General features: G+C 42.0%; 1 protein-coding gene across 1 annotated transcript; it reads left to right on the top strand.

Moving 5' to 3' along the window:
* The first annotated feature begins 1,743 nt into the window (after positions 1-1,743).
* LOC134575029 (C-type lectin domain family 10 member A-like) lies at positions 1,744-15,677 on the top strand. The gene is made up of 6 exons (XM_063434161.1): positions 1,744-2,023; positions 3,054-3,157; positions 7,934-8,296; positions 10,077-10,228; positions 10,866-10,975; positions 14,964-15,677. The coding sequence occupies exons 1-6, from the start codon at positions 1,932-1,934 to the stop codon at positions 15,124-15,126; spliced, it is 984 nt and encodes a 327-aa protein (XP_063290231.1). The 5' UTR covers positions 1,744-1,931; the 3' UTR covers positions 15,127-15,677.
* Positions 15,678-17,883: the final 2,206 nt, after the last annotated feature.

The raw sequence follows: 17,883 nt of genomic DNA, 5'->3' as shown, positions 1-17,883 counted from the left end.
AATACCTTGTTAGCCTGGTGGCAGGTGGCTAGCTGAGTTCCAAGGCGGGCGGCGAGGGAGCGCTGATTTGTGAGCTCTCTCCGCTCAGCTCCCTCATGCACCGCAGAGTGATGCCGGGAGCCGGAATATGACGTCAACTGCCTGCACGCCTGCCCAAGCAGCCAGGCCAGCAGCCCCACTGGACCCCAGGTCCCAAAGGTAGGGAGGCTGGGTGGATTTAAATTAATAAATAATCTGCCAGTGTTGGTGGGCAGGGGTGTGTGTTAGTCTTTAACAGGAAGAGATTGTCAAGATTGGGGCCGGAGTACTCCAGCATGATAGTGTTAAGAATACATGTTTGTATTCCTAACACTGTAGTGTTCCTGTAATGTGTCACAGACAAGCAGAGCATCACTTCATTAGCACTGCATTAGTGTTACACATACCAACAGATCATCACTTCAGTTACCATTACAGTGTCACAGACCTACAGCACATCACTTCATTAGCACTGCATTAGTGTTACACATACCAACAGATCATCACTTCAGTTACCATTACAGTGTCACACACCTACATCACTTCATTAGCACTGCATTAGTGTTACACATACCAACAGATCATCACTTAAGTTACCATTACAGTGTCACAGACCTACATCACTTCATTAGCACTGCATTAGTGTTACACATACCAACAGATCATCACTTCAGTTAACATTACAGTGTCAGACCTACAGCTCATCGCTTCATTAACCCTTACCGTGTCAGATCTACAGTGCATCACTTCATTAACCCTTACAGTGTCACAGATCTACAGCGCAATCCCTTAATTAACAAGACCCAACATTCATGATAAGGATGACCAATGTTTCCTAGGTGTCTTCATTCCCCTAATTCCCTGGCATTTTGTGGTTCTAAATGACATTTTGTTATAGTTAATTTGGGCTGTATAAACCCTCTGTATCTTACTCAGTAAAGGGGTTTATTTTGGTTCCTGATTTTAGTATTTCATCATATAAGGCCTAACAGCTGTTTCAAACACTGATAGAACATTGCTTAAGTATTGTGTCATGGCTCCATTAACCCTTACTGTGCTACCAACCAGTAGTAGTATTGTTTTATTAACCCTTAACAGACCGGCACAGCATCACTTTATAAACTCTTACTGCGCCAAGGTGACAAAACTCTGAATAAACTCAGACTATCACAACCCGGCAGATTATTGCTCATTTAACCTTTTGCCATCATTTACTGGCTATACGTCGCTAGGTTTGCCTTGTCATAGACTAGCCGAGCGTTGCTCAATTAACCACTAACCACCGTAACTGTTAGCACAATTACGCTCTGCAGAGTATCTCTCTTTTTTTACCAGTAGTGCCACAGACCAACAGAGCATCACTCCAATAATTCTAACTCACAGAATGGCTGAACAGCTATTTCAATTAAAATGTAACCTGTCAAAGGCAGGCAGAGCATTGCTCCATTAACCCTCTACCTTCCCGAAACTGATCATTAACCCTAATGTCTCACGCTTAGCGAATATTGCTTGCTCACACTTTAAATGATTGTCGCTCCATTAACTCTAACTGTAAAGGGCAGGCATGGTGCTGCTTCATTGATCATATGGCAAATTGTCCGCCATGACCCCTTTTATTGCAATCATAGTTAGGGTTGCGTTTAAATTTTAAAGAATCTTTAATCTGTTCCCTTAACACAGTGTGCTGTACATATAGAGAGATGAAGAATGTGTTGTGGAGGAATTTATAACACTGTATCTGTGATTGTAGCATTCACAAACCAAGCACAATGCCATATTATAAATAGAGTGGCCATGAAATCTCTAGATATCATCAGATGGGAAACAGAACAGGAGGAACATAACATAAGTTGGCACGGCTGACCGTGTCTTGTAAACCAGTGCTTGTCTGTGTCAGTGTATTCCAAGTACAGATGGAGTTTGAATTATACGCTGACCACACCTGGCAGAACCAGGCAGAACGCAGGAATACCCTGGATGACGCACATTTCTCCAGCGAGAATGAGTGAGTAATAATTCCAGAACAAAATCCCTGCATGCAGAGCTCCACAGAAATCAAACTCACAGTAATGTGCAGTGTGTGTGAGTGTATCAGAGAGCTCCACAGAAATAAAACTCACAGTAATGTGCAGTGTGTGTGAGTGTATCACAGAGAGCTCCACAGAAATAAAACTCACAGTAATGTGCATAGTGTATGAGTGTATCAGAGAGCTCCACAGAAATAAAACTCACAGTAATGTGCAGAGTGTATGAGTGTTTTAGAGAGCTCCACAGAAATAAAACTCACAGTAATGTGCAGAGTTTATGAGTGTATCATAGAGCTCCACAGAAATAAAACTCACAGTAATGTGCAGTGTGTGTGAGTGTATCATAGAGCTCCACAGCAATAAAACTCACAGTAATGTACAGAGTGTATGAGTGTATTAGAGAGCTCCACAGAAATAAAACTCACAGTAATGTGCAGAGTTTATGAGTGTATCAGAGAGCTCCACAGAAATAAAACTCACAGTAATGTGCGGTGTGTGTGAGTGTATCACAGAGAGCTCCACAGCAATAAAACGCACAGTAATGTGCAGTGTGTTTGAGTGTATCAGAGAGCTCCACAGAAATAAAACTCACACTAATGTGCAGTGTGTGAGTGTATCAAAAGCTCAGAAGAAATAAAACTCGCTGTAATGTGCAGTGTGTATGTAAACATACATCAATGTGTAGCTTGTATGAGGGTAGAATAGACAAAAAACATGGACAAAAAACAACAATTAAATGCACAGTAAAGTGCAATTTGTATGAATATATCACAGAGCTCCACAGCAATAAAACAGTAATGTGCAGTGTGTATGAGTGTATCACAGAGTTCCACAGCAATAAAACTCATAGTAATGTGCAGTGTGTATGAGTATCAGAGCTCCAGTTATGGATTAATGGATGGGATTGTGCCTTGCAGGATGTATTTGGGGTATAGAGCGATTTTTGGTGGGGGTTCTGCCTGTATTTACAGGGAACGCTGGGCCCTGCAGATCCGTTCTCTTTTACAGGTTGAAGACTAAGAAGCATCTTGTCGTATGGCGCTGGGCTCTGGCTGGGATGATGTGTCTGCTCTTCCTGTTACTAGTTGTGGCCTTGTCTCTGATGTCACTATGTGAGTGCAGCTACAACGTCACAATGTATACACTGCTCTTACATTAATTCAAAGAATACAGTTTAATATTGACCCTTTGACGACTAGAAAGAAGATAGTTGCAATGATAAACCATTAGACTCTTGTGGAAATCATTATCTATAGAGGTTGTGCGCTCCTGGAGACGCCATGCTCTGATGATGTGGAGGCTCACGTAGGTATTCAATAAATTCTGGGTTAGGTTCAGATGGACCAAATGTGGCTAAAATAAAAATTTTAACTGGATTTGCAATCCTCGTATTTACTAATGGCGAATATTGGTAGAAAGTCAATCAAAAATGATCCGATGTCTGCTTTAACAGAACATTCAAAAGTTAAAACATGATGATCGGTTTCAAAAGGTTACATCAATAAAAAAACAAACAACAAACTTAAACAACCAGCAGGTAAAGTGTTAAGTATAAAAAAATAAAATAAAAAAAACTATTCATTAAAAATACATGTTTATATAATAATCATAAAATGCATTTTACAACCTAAATTAATACTCATTAAAGTATGACGTACCATTCTAAGGAGTTAACCCTTTCTCCCCAGAAGGGAATAGTAATCTGGAACTGTCCGGGGCGTGATGGCTAAATCCCCACACTGTTTCCAATATTTATCAATGTGCAGGTTTTACAAAACAACTTCAAAATTACCTTAAACATAGATTTCTAACCTGACCAGATGCATCCAAATGGCAGAAAAATTTAACCAAATTATGGAAATATACAATCACATGCTCAGATTCAACAGAATTGGCCATTGTTCAACCAAGTTTGCCGACAGGCAGTTGCCAATTCTAATGCAACCTACTACACTGAAAATATCTTTCATTATTTTTGCTAATCCAGAATAGGGTATTTGAACTTTAAAGGGACACTATAGTCACCAAAACAACTTCAGCTTAATGAAGCAGTTTTGGTGTATAGATCATGCCTCTGCAGTCTCCCTGCTATATTCTCTGCCATTTAGGAGCTAAATCGCTTTGTTTATGCAGCCACAGTCACACCTCCCTGCATGTAACTTGCACAGTCTTCCTAACACTTCCTGTAAAGACCCATCTCCCGTTCTTGCAAATTTTGTTTAACCCCTTAAGGACCAAACTTCTGGAATAAAAGGGAATCACGACATGTCACACATGTCATGTGTCCTTAAGGGGTTAAAGGAACACTATAGTCACCTAAATTACTTTAGCTAAATAAAGCAGTTTTAGTTTATAGATCATTCCCCTGCAATTTCACTGCTCAATTCACTGTCATTTAGGAGTTAAATCACTTTGTTTCTGTTTATGCAGCCCTAGCCACACCTCCCCTGGCTATGATTGACAGAGCCTGCATGAAAAAAAAAACTGGTTTCACTTTCAAACAGATGTAATTTACCTTAAATAATTGTATCTCAATCTCTAAATTGAACTTTAATCACATACAGGAGGCTCTTGCAGGGTCTAGCAAGCTATTAACATAGCAGGGGATAAGAAAATCTTAATTAAACAGAACTTGCAATAAAGAAAGCCTAAATAGGGCTCTCTTTACAGGAAGTGTTTATGGAAGGCTGTGCAAGTCACATGCAGGGAGGTGTGACTAGGGTTCATAAACAAAGGGATTTAACTCCTAAATGGCAGAGGATTGAGCAGTGAGGCTGCAGGGGCATGTTCTTTACACCAAAACTGCTTCATTTAGCTAAAGTTATTCAGGTGACTATAGTGTCCCTTTAAGTTAGACTTTCTTATCTACTGCTCAGTTAATTGCTTGCTAGACCCTGCAGGAGCTTCCTGTATGTAATTAAAGTTTATTTAGATAGCGGGAGATAAAATCTTTTGTTTCCATGTGCGTCACAGCCAGGGTAGGTGTGGCTATGGCTGCATAAACAAATAAAAGTGATATAACAACTAAATGGCAGAGAATTGAACAGTGATACTTAAAGGGACACTATAGTCACCCAGACCACTTCCGCTCAATGAAGTGGTCTGGGTGCTAGGTCCCTCAGGTTTTAACCCTTCAGATGCAAACATAGCAGTTTCAGAGAAACTGCTATGTTTACATTTGGGGTTAATCCAGCCTCTAGTGGCTGTCTTCCGGACAGCCACTAGAGGCACATCTGAGATGCTGGAGGCATATTATGCCTCCATCGCGAAGAGCGTCCATAGGAAAGCATTGAGAAATGTTTTCCTATGGACACTTTGAATGCGCGCGCGGCACTTGCCGCGAATGCACATTCTGCTCCAGTGACGTCTGACGGGGGAGCTGACGTCGGATGGGGAGGAGAGGTCACCAGCGCCGAGGGAGCCCGGCGCTGGAATAAGGTAAGTGGCTGAAGGGGCTTTAACCCCTTCAGAGCCACGGGAGGGGGACCCTGAGGGTGGGGGCACCCTCAGGGCACTATAGTGTCAGGAAAACCTCTTTGTTTTCCTGACACTATAGTGATCCTTTAAGAGGCATGATCTATACACAAAAACAGATTCATTAAGCTAAAGTTGTTTTTGTGAATATAGGAACCCTGTTAATTAAAGGACAACTGTCACCTCAAAACCATTTTCATAGAATAATTATTTTATCAAGTATTGAATGGATTTTTTTTAAAATGAAGTATATGTAAACAATTTTTTAAAAACACATCCCTCTCTTTAGTATATGAAAGGATCCTTCAGCGATATACGTGCACCTTGGGTTGCATAGTGTTTGAAAACTGACTGTCTCTATGGTCTCCCTGGCTACACTCCGTGTATAGATCAGGGAAAACCACAGAGACTAACTGTTGGTTTTCAAACACTGTCCAATAACTTGTATGTATATGGCTGAAGGATCCTGTCGTATACTAATGGAAGAGGTTTCAAAAAAAATAGTTTTGAGGTGACAGTTGTCCTTTAAAGGGACATTATAGTCACCAGATCAACTACAGCTTATTGTATTTGTTCTCGTGAATATAATCGTCCCTTCAGTCCCTTCAGGCCTTTTGCAGTAAACACAGGGCCGACCTTAGGGGTTCAAGCGCCCTGTGCGAGCCAATCTCTTGCTCTTTCCACAATAATCTTGCTCTCCCTACTACAAGACTTTTGCCCCCTTCTACAAAATCCATGCCCTCTTTTTACAAAACTCCTGCCCCCTTTTTACAAAACTCCTGCCCCCTCTGCAAAACTCCTACTTCCCCTTTAACAAAACACATGCCTGTCCTTCACCAAAACCCATGCTATCTTCTACAAAACCCCTGCCCCTTTTCACCAAATCCTCTGCCCACTTCAATAAAAGCCCTTCTTCCAATTCTATAAAACCCCTGACCCCCCTTACAGACCCCCTGCTCCACCTTCAACAAAACACCTGACACTTTCCACAAACCCCTGCCCCCAATTCACCAAAACACTGCCCCTCTTCTACAAAACCTCTGGCCCCTCTTATATAAAAGCTCTGCCCCCTTCTACAAAACCCCAACCTCCCTCCTACAAAACTTCTGCCCCCCCATTATACAAGAGGCCTGCCCCCAATTGCTCACCCCTCTACAAGCCCCCTGCTCCCCTTCAACAAAACCCTTGATACTTTCCATAAAACCCCTGCCCATCTTCAACAAACCTTTTACAAAAAACCCTGCTTCACCTTCTACAAAAACCTTTCCCCCCTTCCCTTGCCACTTCACCAAGACCACTGCCCCCTTCTACAACTCCACCCAAACCAAAACCCCTGCCACCCTTAATCACAACATAATCGGTTTAATAAAAATAAACAAAAAGCAATAATAACATCAAGAATAATCACCTGCTGCTCCCTGGTCCCACCTGACAGTGTCCCAGTCCGAATCCAAATACAAAAGCACTGGCCCTGGCCGCCTCTCTCAAATTACTGTGAGGTACGTGGTGTCGCTCCCCCATGCTCCCCTTGCGTGCTCCAGACTTCCTCTTCCTGCACCACAATAAACGTGATTCATGGCCCCGGCTTGCCTCAAAATTCGCAAGACAAGTCACTTAACCTGTTCTGCACTGCAGTCTTCAGACAGATAACTCAGGCCGGCCTGTGAGTGACCGAGTGCCAACTGTGTCGGCCGCTCGGCGTCCCTTTCGCAATGGCACCCTGTGCGGCCGCACAGCTCGCACACCCCTAAGGCCGGCCCTGAGTAAACACTGTATTTTTAGAGAAGATGCAGTGTTTACATTACAGCCTAGGGATACCTCCACTGGCCACTCCTCATATGGCTACTAGAGGTACATCCTGGGGCAGTGCAGCACTGCCATTCAGTGTCTCCATCCTCTGCATGGAGGCACTGAACTTTACTCATAGAGATGCATTGATTCAATTAATCTCCATGAGGAGATGCTGATTGGCCAGGGCTGTGTTTAGCTTGTGCTGGCTCTACCCTTGATTTGCCTCTTTGACAGTCTTAGCCAATCCAATGCTTTTCTATGAGAAAGCATTGTGATATGCATTAAGCAACACTTTTGATGATGTCAGCCAAACAGGCAGATCAGGGGCAGAGCTGGAATAAAAATAGGATTTTACTATATGTAGGAAGGGTAAGGGAGGCTAGATTGTGTTTTTACCACTAGAGGTGCGGGAATACATAGATCTTTAGATTGTAATGCTATGGGAGAAGTGATGATAGTTGTAACACTGTAGGTGAAGTGTTGATAATGGAAAAACTGTAGGAGCAGTGATGATGGTTGTAAATCAGTGGGAGAAGTGATGGTGTCAGAGTTATATTTTTTCGAGAGAAGTGATGATGTCAGTTGAAATATTCTGGCAGGAGTGATGAACTGTGCTGTCTCAGATTTGCAGGTCAATTACCATCTGTTCAGGATCCAAAAGGAAATGGAAGATCTGCGTCAGAACCAGAGCCGCGGGCTCATGGAGTTGGACGAGGAACGAGCATGCAGCATCTATCTTAGCGGCAACCTTTCTGCCATGCAGCAAGCACATCAGTCATTGCAAAACACCATGCTTTTTCATCTAACCCAGAACCTAACACATTACCAGAGGCAGATCCAGGATATAAAGCTTCAGCGACAAGCAGTGCACCAAAATTACAGTGCCCTGCGCAAAGAGTACAATGTTTTCATGGAGAGGAACATTCTCATTCCCAGGAGCAGTGCATTTCTTAATACCTGCCAAAGGAATGACTCTGATAACGACAGTGAGTGACAGTAATTACTAGTAGATGATGCCTTCTAGGAATACCGCTGGTATACACAGTAACCTCACAGTGTCACCCATACGCATGGACTGTACCTGCTATACGCAGAGTGACCTCACAGTGTTACCGATACACACAGACTGTACCTGCTGCACACAGAGGGACCTCACAGCATTACCAATACACACAGACTGTACCTGCTACACACAGAGCGACTGCACAGCATCACCGATACACACAGACTGAATCTGCTACACACAGAGTGACCTCACAGTGTCACTGATACACACAGACTGTACCTGCTACACACAGAGCGACAGCACAGTGTCACTGATACACAACCTGCTACACACAGAGTGACCTTACAGTGTCACTCATACACACAGACTGTACCTGCTACACACAGAGCGACTGCACAGCATCACCGATACACACAGACTGAATCTTCTACACACAGAGCGACAGCACAGTATCACTGATACACAACCTGCTACACACAGAGTGACCTTACAGTGTCACCCATACACACGAACTGTACCTGCTACACACAGAGTGACTGTACAGCATCACAGATACACACAGACTGTATCTGCTACACACAGAGCGACTGCACAGCATCACCGATACACACAGACTCAATCTGCTACACACAGAGTGACCTCACAGTGTCACTGATACACACAGACTGTACCTGCTACACACAGAGCGACAGCACAGTGTCACTGATACACAACCTGCTACACACAGAGTGACCTTACAGTGTCACCCATGCGCACGGACTGTACCTGCTATACACAGAGTGACCTCACAGTGTTAACGATACACACAGACTGTACCTGCTACACACAGAGCGACCTCACAGTGTCACTGATACACAACCTGCTACACACAGAGTGACCTTACAGTGTCACCCATGCGCACGGACTGTACCTGCTATACACAGAGTGACCTCACAGCGTCACTGATACGCATGGACTGTACCTTCTACATACAGAGTGACCTCACAGTGTAACCGATACACACAGACTGTACCTGCTACACACAGAGTGACCTCACAGCATCACCGATAGTCACAGACTGTATCAGCTACACACCGAGCGACTGCACAGCATCACCGATACACACAGACTGAATCTGCTACACACAGAGCGACAGCACAGTGTTACTGATATACAACCTGCTACACACAGAGTGACCTAACAGTGTCACCCATACACACGGACTATACCTGCTATACACAGAGTGACCTCAAAGCGTCACTGATACGCACGGACTGTACCTGCTACACACAGGGTGACCTCACAGTGTTACCGATACACACAGAGTGACCTCACAGTGTCACCGATACACACAGACTGTACCTGCTACACACAGAGTGACCTCGTAGTGTCACCAATACACACAGACTGTACCTGCTACACGCAGAGTGACCTCACAGTGTCACCGATACACACACTGTTACACACAGAGTGACCTCAGAGCGTCACCAATATACACAGACTGTACCTGCTACACACACAGTGACCTCACAGCGACCTCACAGAGTCACTGATACGCACAGATTGTACCTGCTACACACAGAGTGACCTCACAGTGTCACCAATACACACAGACTGTACCTACTACACACACAGTGACCTCACAGCAACCTCACAGCATCACTGATACACACAGACTGTACCTGCTACGCACAGAATGACCTCATAGTGTCATCGATATAAGCAGACTGTACCTGCTACACACAGTGGCCTCACAGCGTTGTTATTATTATCCCTTACAGTTCTTGTGTGCCATTTTTGCCCCTCTAAATGGCAGCTGTTTGGCTTGTCCTGCTATCTGCGATCTTCAGGTACTAGAAACTGGATGCAGGGTGGTCACTGGTGCAGGACTCAAGGCGGGTATCTGGCTGTAATTAACAGTGAGAAGGAGCAGGTAAAGCCCAATATTTGTACTTTAACTCATATTGATGAAAAAAGTCATGCATATTCTTTAATTGTTACTTTCCACAAATATTTGTAATAATGTAATGTCTGTAGCATTCATTGTGATGAGGCCATTTTGCCTGGGGCACAGCTTATTATGATTCAATCTATGCATCCCATACCTAGTGGTAATGCGGGCCTACATGATCTGGACATTAAGTATGTGTGAAGGAATTTGCCCAATACTTATTCTCTGTACAGAGCAGTATGACCTAGCGCAGAGAGTATTAGTGAATGAATGTGTCCATTATTTATTGGGATAGAGCATATGAGTGAATGAACGTGTCCATTTTTATTGGGGCAGCAAGTATGAGAGAAGGAATGAGTTCAGTATTTATTGGTATGATGGGACCGTTTGACCTTCGGAAGAGAGTATGAGTGAAAGTGTTCAGTATTTACTGGCGTGATGGGGCAGCCGTATAGCCTGGGACAATGAGAGTATAAGTGAATACATGTACCTGGTATATATTGTTGTGATAGGACAGTATGGTCTGCGGCAGAGAGTATGAATGAATCAATGTGCTCTGCGTCTATCTCCTACACATGTTCTCATGCTTATTTTGCATATATTCCTGTCACCGATTCAGGTATTTCTCAAAAGTATTGTGGGAATGAAGTCTTGGATTGGCCTGTCAGATCATGAGAGAGAGGGATATTGGCGCTGGATTGATGGAACGCCGTATGACAAAACTCCTAGGTAACGATCTACACCATCAGAGCTTAGCTGACTATGTCTGCAGTTATGCTGAATATTTGCACAATTCTGCACAATTCCTGACAATAAATTAATTGATTTTATTAAAGGGACAATGTAGGCTCATTGAAGTGGTCTGGGTGCTATGTCCCTTCTGCACCTAGTGTTGCAATGTAAAACCAGTGGCGTACTAAGGGGCGGGCGGTCTGCCCTGGGTGCCACAAGGTAGGAGGGTGCTACCAGGGCTGGTCAGGCTTGGGGTTCTGTAAGCTGTGTGGCTGCACAGGGTGCCTTGGCAGCAGGGGCGTCGGGCAGCCGACAGCTCACACACGCAGGGGCCGGGAGCAGGAGAACTTCTCGGCGAGTTGGGGGCAGAGCCAGATTGGATGTGGAGGCGGGGTCAAATTGGCAGCAGGGGCGGAGCTAAAGATTGGCTCCACTCGCTGCAGCTACTGCTGAACACAGAGAGGAAGCAGGAAGGAGTCCCTGCTTTTCCAACAACTACTATACACCAGGAACTTCAGTGACTCCACTCCTCCAGTGAGAGAGAGTGTGTGCTATGTGTGTGTGTAACTGTGATTGTGTCTGTCTGCCTGTGAGTGTGTGTGACTGCCTGTGACTGTATGTGTGACTGTGTGTGTGTATGACTGTCTGACTGTGTGTGAGTGTGTGACTGTGTGACTGTCTGCCTGTGACTGTGTGTGTGTGTGTGTGTGACTGTCTTCCTGTAACTGTCTGTGACTGTATGTGTAACTATATGCCTGTGACTGTGTGTGTGACTGTCTGCCTGTGACTGTGTGTGTGACTGTCTGCCTGTCTGCCTGGGATTGTGTGTGTGATTGTCTGCCTGTGACTATGACAGTGTGTTTGACTGGCTGCCTTTGACTGCGTGTGACTGCATTTGACTGTGTGTGTAACTGTCTACCTGTGACTGTGTGTGTGTGTGACTGTGTGTTTGTAACTGTGTGTGCGAATGTCTGGCTGTGACTGTGTGTGTGACTGGCTGCCTATGACTGCGTGTATGATCGCCTGCATGTGTGGCTGTCTGCCTGCGACTGTGTGTGACTGTCTAAGACTTTGTCTGTGACTGTCTGCCTGTGACTGTGTGTGTGACTGTCTGCCTGTAACTGTGTGTGTGACTGTGTGTGAGTGTCTGTATCTCACTGAGTGTGTGTGTGACTGTCTGCCTGTGACTGTGTGATGCTGCCTGTAACTGTGTTACAGTCTGCCTGTAGCTGTGTGTGTGTAACTGTGTTACTGAATGTCTGTAACTGTGTGTTTGACTGTGTGCGAGTGACTATGTGCCTGGGACTGTGTGCGAGTGACTATGTGCCTGGGACTGTGTGCATGTGGCTATATTTGACAGTATATGTGTATCACTTTGTGCATCTGACTGTGTCTGACTGTCTTCGCCCTGCAGTGAGCCAGCAGCTGGGATATGACGTAATTCTGGCATCGGCGTCATTACAGTGCATGCGAAGGACCTGTGCAGGAAGAGCACAGAGATCCCAGCAGCAACTACTGACCACCAGCCCTTCACTCCAGCCCTCCCAAAGCAAGGGAGGAAGGTTGGGTGGACCTCTTATTAAATGTGTGTATATATGTGAGGATTGTGATTATGTGTCTGTAATTGTGTGTGGGTCTGTGATTGTGTTTGTGTATGTGTGTGATTGTGTGTGTGCATCTCTGTGGTTAAGTGTGTGTGTTGTGATTATGTGTGTTTATGTATGTGATTGTAAGTGTGGGTCTGTGATTGTGTGTGTGTGTCTGTGGTTATGTGGGTGTATGTCTCAAATTGTGTGTGTATATATATAAATATATATATACACACACACAACCACAGATGTTTCTACACGTGTATGTGTTTAGTAGATAGTTCCCTTTTTTGGTGTCCTTAAATATTGCTGTCTCACAAAAGGATAACAAATAAGTGAAAGATTAAAATTAAGAAAAGGGCTTTTGGGATTTTGATCTTTTAGCTGTTTAGTAGATAATTCCCTAAACTGGTGCCCTTATGTGAGATTTCCATATTTAAAGATACCTTAATTAGGGTGCTGTTTAGCAGATAGCTCCCTTATTTGGTGTACTTAAATATGACAATCCCACGTAAGGATAGCAAATAGGGGAGTTATCTGATAAAAGTTAAAAGGTGGCAGCCAGCCCACAACAAGAAATCTGGGTGGGAAATGTGAATTCTATGCAAATTTGTTGCCGGATGCCAATGGCAAAAGTAATATACAAACAAAAACAAAAACGGTTTGTTTTCCTGGCACTGGAGAGTCCCTTTAATTTAAAAAAAAAAAAAAAAAAAAAATCTTCCTACAACCTTCACCCTAATAATGACCTAATACCTCTAAAACAAAATTAAATTATTATTATTATTGCCTGCAGAACTGTGAATACATTATGTCTATACTTACCTGAAGGTGACTCTATCATCTACAAGTTACAGATTCAATTTAAAAAGAGAATACAAATTCATGTATGTAACATCCAAAAATGATAAAAGCAGTTCCCACTGCATCCTATCATTTCTATAAACCCAAAATAAAAACCCAATAGATTTATACTTCTGCATAATCTCTAAAGATTAAGAATTGTGATTGTGGAGGATTGCCTTTAACCCCTTAAGGACACATGACATGTGTGACATGTCATGATTCCCTTTTATTCCAGAAGTTTGGTCCTTAAGGGGTTAAAGAAATGCAATGGATCGAGCATGGTTTGAATTATATGCACACACTGACACCTAGTGGTTCAGATATAGATTAAGTATAGGTGCTAATTTCTTTAGCACATTCAAACAATTCTTATACAAATTATGTCACACCCCCCGGGGAATAATTTTTCCGTAACTGTGTGCGGAATTCCATGAGAATTTTTAATGCAATCCAAAAAAATGTTGCTACCTTTTTCTGCTATAAACACAGCCAAAGTTAGAAAACGGTGATTGACCTAAAATTGGGTTTACCGTCTGTTGTCATAACAAAAAAAATCCAATGATCCTGAGACTGATATACCCAGGACTGTAAAATTAAACCACAAACAAAGTGGCGATATTGTGGGATTTTCAAATAGATCACAGAACGGTGGTTCTAGAGAACCAATCCGATCAAGTGCATCTTGGGGGCTGCTGAGGTCACTATAAAAATCCCGAAAATACAAAGTCATTTTAGATAAGTGTGACTGTTGCTCCAACTGGACTACTTGGAGTAAGGCATAGGACTGTTTTTTTTATTAAACGGGCAATTGCAAAAGTGTTGTTGAAAAGGTTGAAAAGCCGTTTTGCTTGCATCAGTATTGTTAACAACTTATCTGCAATGTCAAGATGTCGCTAGTTATGAAATGCTAGATTGTATATAGGGTTATTCGATGGAGAGCCACTTGTTGATGTGGATTATTTGCAAAGGTCCACCTATGTAAGATAGTGGGTGTTGAAGCCTTGGCAGAGGAAAGAGTGGGAGATATATTTAACTCCAGTTCTACTTTCTTCATTGCTGTAATCTTCTTTATTCAACTTGTGGCAAAAAAAGGTTGCCAGACCCGAAAGCTTGCATCGTCATTTTAATTTTGCGCATGAACGTGCATACAAAACAGTGTGGAAGATTCTACAAGATCGAAAGACCCTCTGTAAGATGTCCGACGGTAGAGATGCCATCTGTTGCACCTTGCCTGTACCATCAACTTTTACTTATTATTTCTCCCACAAAGTGTTTCATTACAAATTATACAAAATTGTATCCAATGTTTGTTTGAATTTCACACATAAAGGATAATTGCATAAGTCGACAATGTGAGTTTTATTTTTTTTTAGCTTTTATTTTAGAATTGTTCTCACTAGTATAACACAGTTACTGGATTTGAGCTATTTCTTTATCCCTAGTAATTGGAGTCATTTTCTGACATAAACAATTATTAGCTAAAGGAATCCAGTCCAATTCCAAGTTCTGTTCATGTTTTGTATTTAAAACGTTACTACTCCTCTTTTTAGATTCTGGTCGAGGAATCCACCAAAATCCAATGAAGCTGAAGATTGTGTCACACTCTCTGCCTTTTCCATGTGGGACGATGAAGACTGTAACAGGACCTATCTGAGTGTGTGTGAGCGGCAAGCTGCCCAGATTATCCTGAAAGGTCATATACTTAGTAACTAGGCTAATGTCCTCATTATTACAGCTTCCAGGAAAACATGTCCGAAGCAATCGTTGCCAGCTAATGTTTTAAACAGTTACGTTATGTCCCTGTAGGCTCTTAATCCTTCACCAATGTATCTCTCTCATTTACTTCATGATTGTGAACTAATAGAACAAAGGTGGGCAACCATCAGCACACCAGATGTTGCAGATGTTGTAGACTACATCACCCATGATGCTTTGCATGTTGTTAGAGCATTATGGTAGGTATAATCCACAACATCTGGAGTGCCAAAGGTTGCCTACCCCTGTAATAGAATATTCTTGTCTGTGTTTTAGAATGCATTCGTTATTTAACAAACTCACAATGCTTTTGAGGGTGGTAGCTCAGCTCAAATTTGAATCAGCCCTGTCTGTCATTCTAAAAGGTTCTACGTGGCTATGTGACTCTGATCTGATCAGGATATCTACGTATTGTACACTACTGACCCAACCTACTAATATCAGAATCTCGAGGCGCTGGCTGTGGTGATGGTATTTCACTTACACTCGGCTTACAAGTTTATAACCAGTCAGTCACCATCCCCATCTATCACATGGCTTGGCATTTTATTTTATGACTGACCAATTAGAGAAACTGTTGAGCAGAGAAATTAAAGTAAAATGGGAAGTGTTTACGCTTGAAAAATACCTTAAGGATAAAATAACCCCTAGGGGGCTGAGGTTCACCAAATTCCCCACTTTTGATCTAGAGAATTCCAAATTTATGAATATTTGGACATCTGCTCTGGAATCCTTTTCGGTAACAATGATAAACATAATCATAACACAAAGAAAAGAAGATCTCAAAGAAATTGATGAAAACATCAATAAACTACGTGCCAAATTAGAACCTTTTGTTGGCACTAGAGACTTTGACATGCTATCCGAAAGGATAAAAATAAATCTTGAAAAATTAGAAAACTCTATAATCTTGAATAAAAAGAAAAAATTTAAAAGAGACACAGAAGATTATGCAAACAATAGGGTGAGGAAAATTCCTAAAAGCAATAATAAAAGAGATCAAAACCGCCCTAGAATTCCTTCAAATAACCTGAGATATGAAAAGAGAAATTATAAAACTCAAGTCCACCAAAACAATTATCCTAAACCATATAATCAGTATGACCAACAGAAAAATAAAACCCCAGTTAGGACCGAAAGAACGTATTCGAGTGTAGTACAGAGAGGACCAAAAAGCCCCCAAATGTTCAGACCTACCAGACCTAGAACATTTGAAAGATTTTCTCCTAAGTACGACCCAAAACCAAGACGTGAGCAACGAGGGAATAGAAATTTTATAACAGAGGAAGAAAAATCGTTTCGTATTCCAACCAGAAACAGATTCGAAAAATTAAGAGACGATCACAATGAAGACATTTTTTTAGATCAGGGGTGGAGGGGAAAAGAAACCCTCAAAACACTAAAAAGGCAAAGACTACTAGAAGAGGAAATAGAGGAGGGAGAGATAAGTCAGAGAAAGAAAAAGACATTAATGAGATAAAGGTTTTTAACTTATCTAATGTTAATCTATCCCCGACACAAACAAAAATTTTAAGTAAGGGTTTTAAGTATGCACCGAGCTGCCCAATAAACAAATTCGAAGCTTTTATCGATATTAATCGTTTTACCAGAAAGTTATGTCTTAAAAAATTTTTTAATCAAAAAGAAGAAGTAGCGGAAATATGTAACAGAGAAGAGTCTATAACAAAACATACTGATTTTAAGAAAAAATCCACTTTTTATCCCCAATTTTTAAAGACACAGAGTATGAGGGTGTTTGAAAAAGCATGTTTGGAGGATTTATACAAAATAAAACCCCTGAACAAATTTAACCAGAATTTAACCGCTAAAGAAAGACAGGCCATTAAAGATCTAAAACAAAACAACTCTATTGTGATAAAACCGGCCGATAAAGGCGGAGGTGTGGTTATTATGAATAAGGATATGTACTTAAACGAAATTATAAGACAATTGAACGATGTAAATACGTACAGGAAATTGAATAAAAACCCTACTATGGAGATAATAGCCAAATTTGAGAAATTTCTCCAAGAAGGAATCGACAACAATGTGTTAAATAAAAACGAATATTCTTTCCTGAAAGTAGAACACCCACGAATTCCGGTAATCTATGTTCTACCCAAAATTCACAAAAGCCTGGAAAACCCACCTGGAAGACCCATAGTCTCAGGGATAGACTCGGTTCTAACCCAATTATCCCAATACATAGATTATTTTTTGCAACCATTGGTTAAGTCTTGTCCAGCTTATTTAAAGGACTCTATGAGTCTTTTGGGAATTCTAAACGATTTTGAGTGGAAAGAGGAATACTTTTTAGTCACATGCGACGTAACAAGCTTATATACGATCATTGAGCACCAAAAAGGACTGGAAGCGGTAGAATTTTATCTTAGAAAATCAAAAGAATTCTCAGAAACACAAATTGCCTTTTTAACTCAGGGGATATTTATGATTTTAACCAATAACTACTTCTGGTTTCAAAATGATTTTTTTCTTCAAACACGTGGCACAGCTATGGGGACCAAGTTTGCCCCAAGTTACGCCAATTTATTCATGTCCTTTTGGGAGAATACGTTTGTGTACCAGGGACATGAATTTGGGGCAAACTTGGTCCTCTACAAGAGATATATAGATGATGTTTTTATGATATGGAAGGGTACAGAGAGGGATTTTACTATTTTTTTTGACTACCTCAATCTAAACAATTGGGGGATC

The sequence above is a fragment of the Pelobates fuscus genome, chromosome 10 (assembly GCF_036172605.1).
Source record: "Pelobates fuscus isolate aPelFus1 chromosome 10, aPelFus1.pri, whole genome shotgun sequence".
In the NCBI taxonomy this organism is placed as follows: domain Eukaryota; kingdom Metazoa; phylum Chordata; class Amphibia; order Anura; family Pelobatidae; genus Pelobates; species Pelobates fuscus.
The sequence above is the reverse complement of the archived record's forward strand: the minus strand, read 5'-3'. Positions and strand labels throughout refer to the sequence as shown.

Bases quoted from the DNA above. Each gene is read 5' to 3' on its own strand.
- LOC134575029 (XM_063434161.1), top strand. From the start codon at position 1,932: ATGGAGTTTGAATTATACGCTGACCACACCTGGCAGAACCAGGCAGAA. The intron at 8,297-10,076 runs GTGAGTGACAGT...TATCCCTTACAG, and splicing joins GAATGACTCTGATAACGACA to TTCTTGTGTGCCATTTTTGC. The intron at 10,976-14,963 runs GTAACGATCTAC...TCCTCTTTTTAG, and splicing joins CCGTATGACAAAACTCCTAG to ATTCTGGTCGAGGAATCCAC.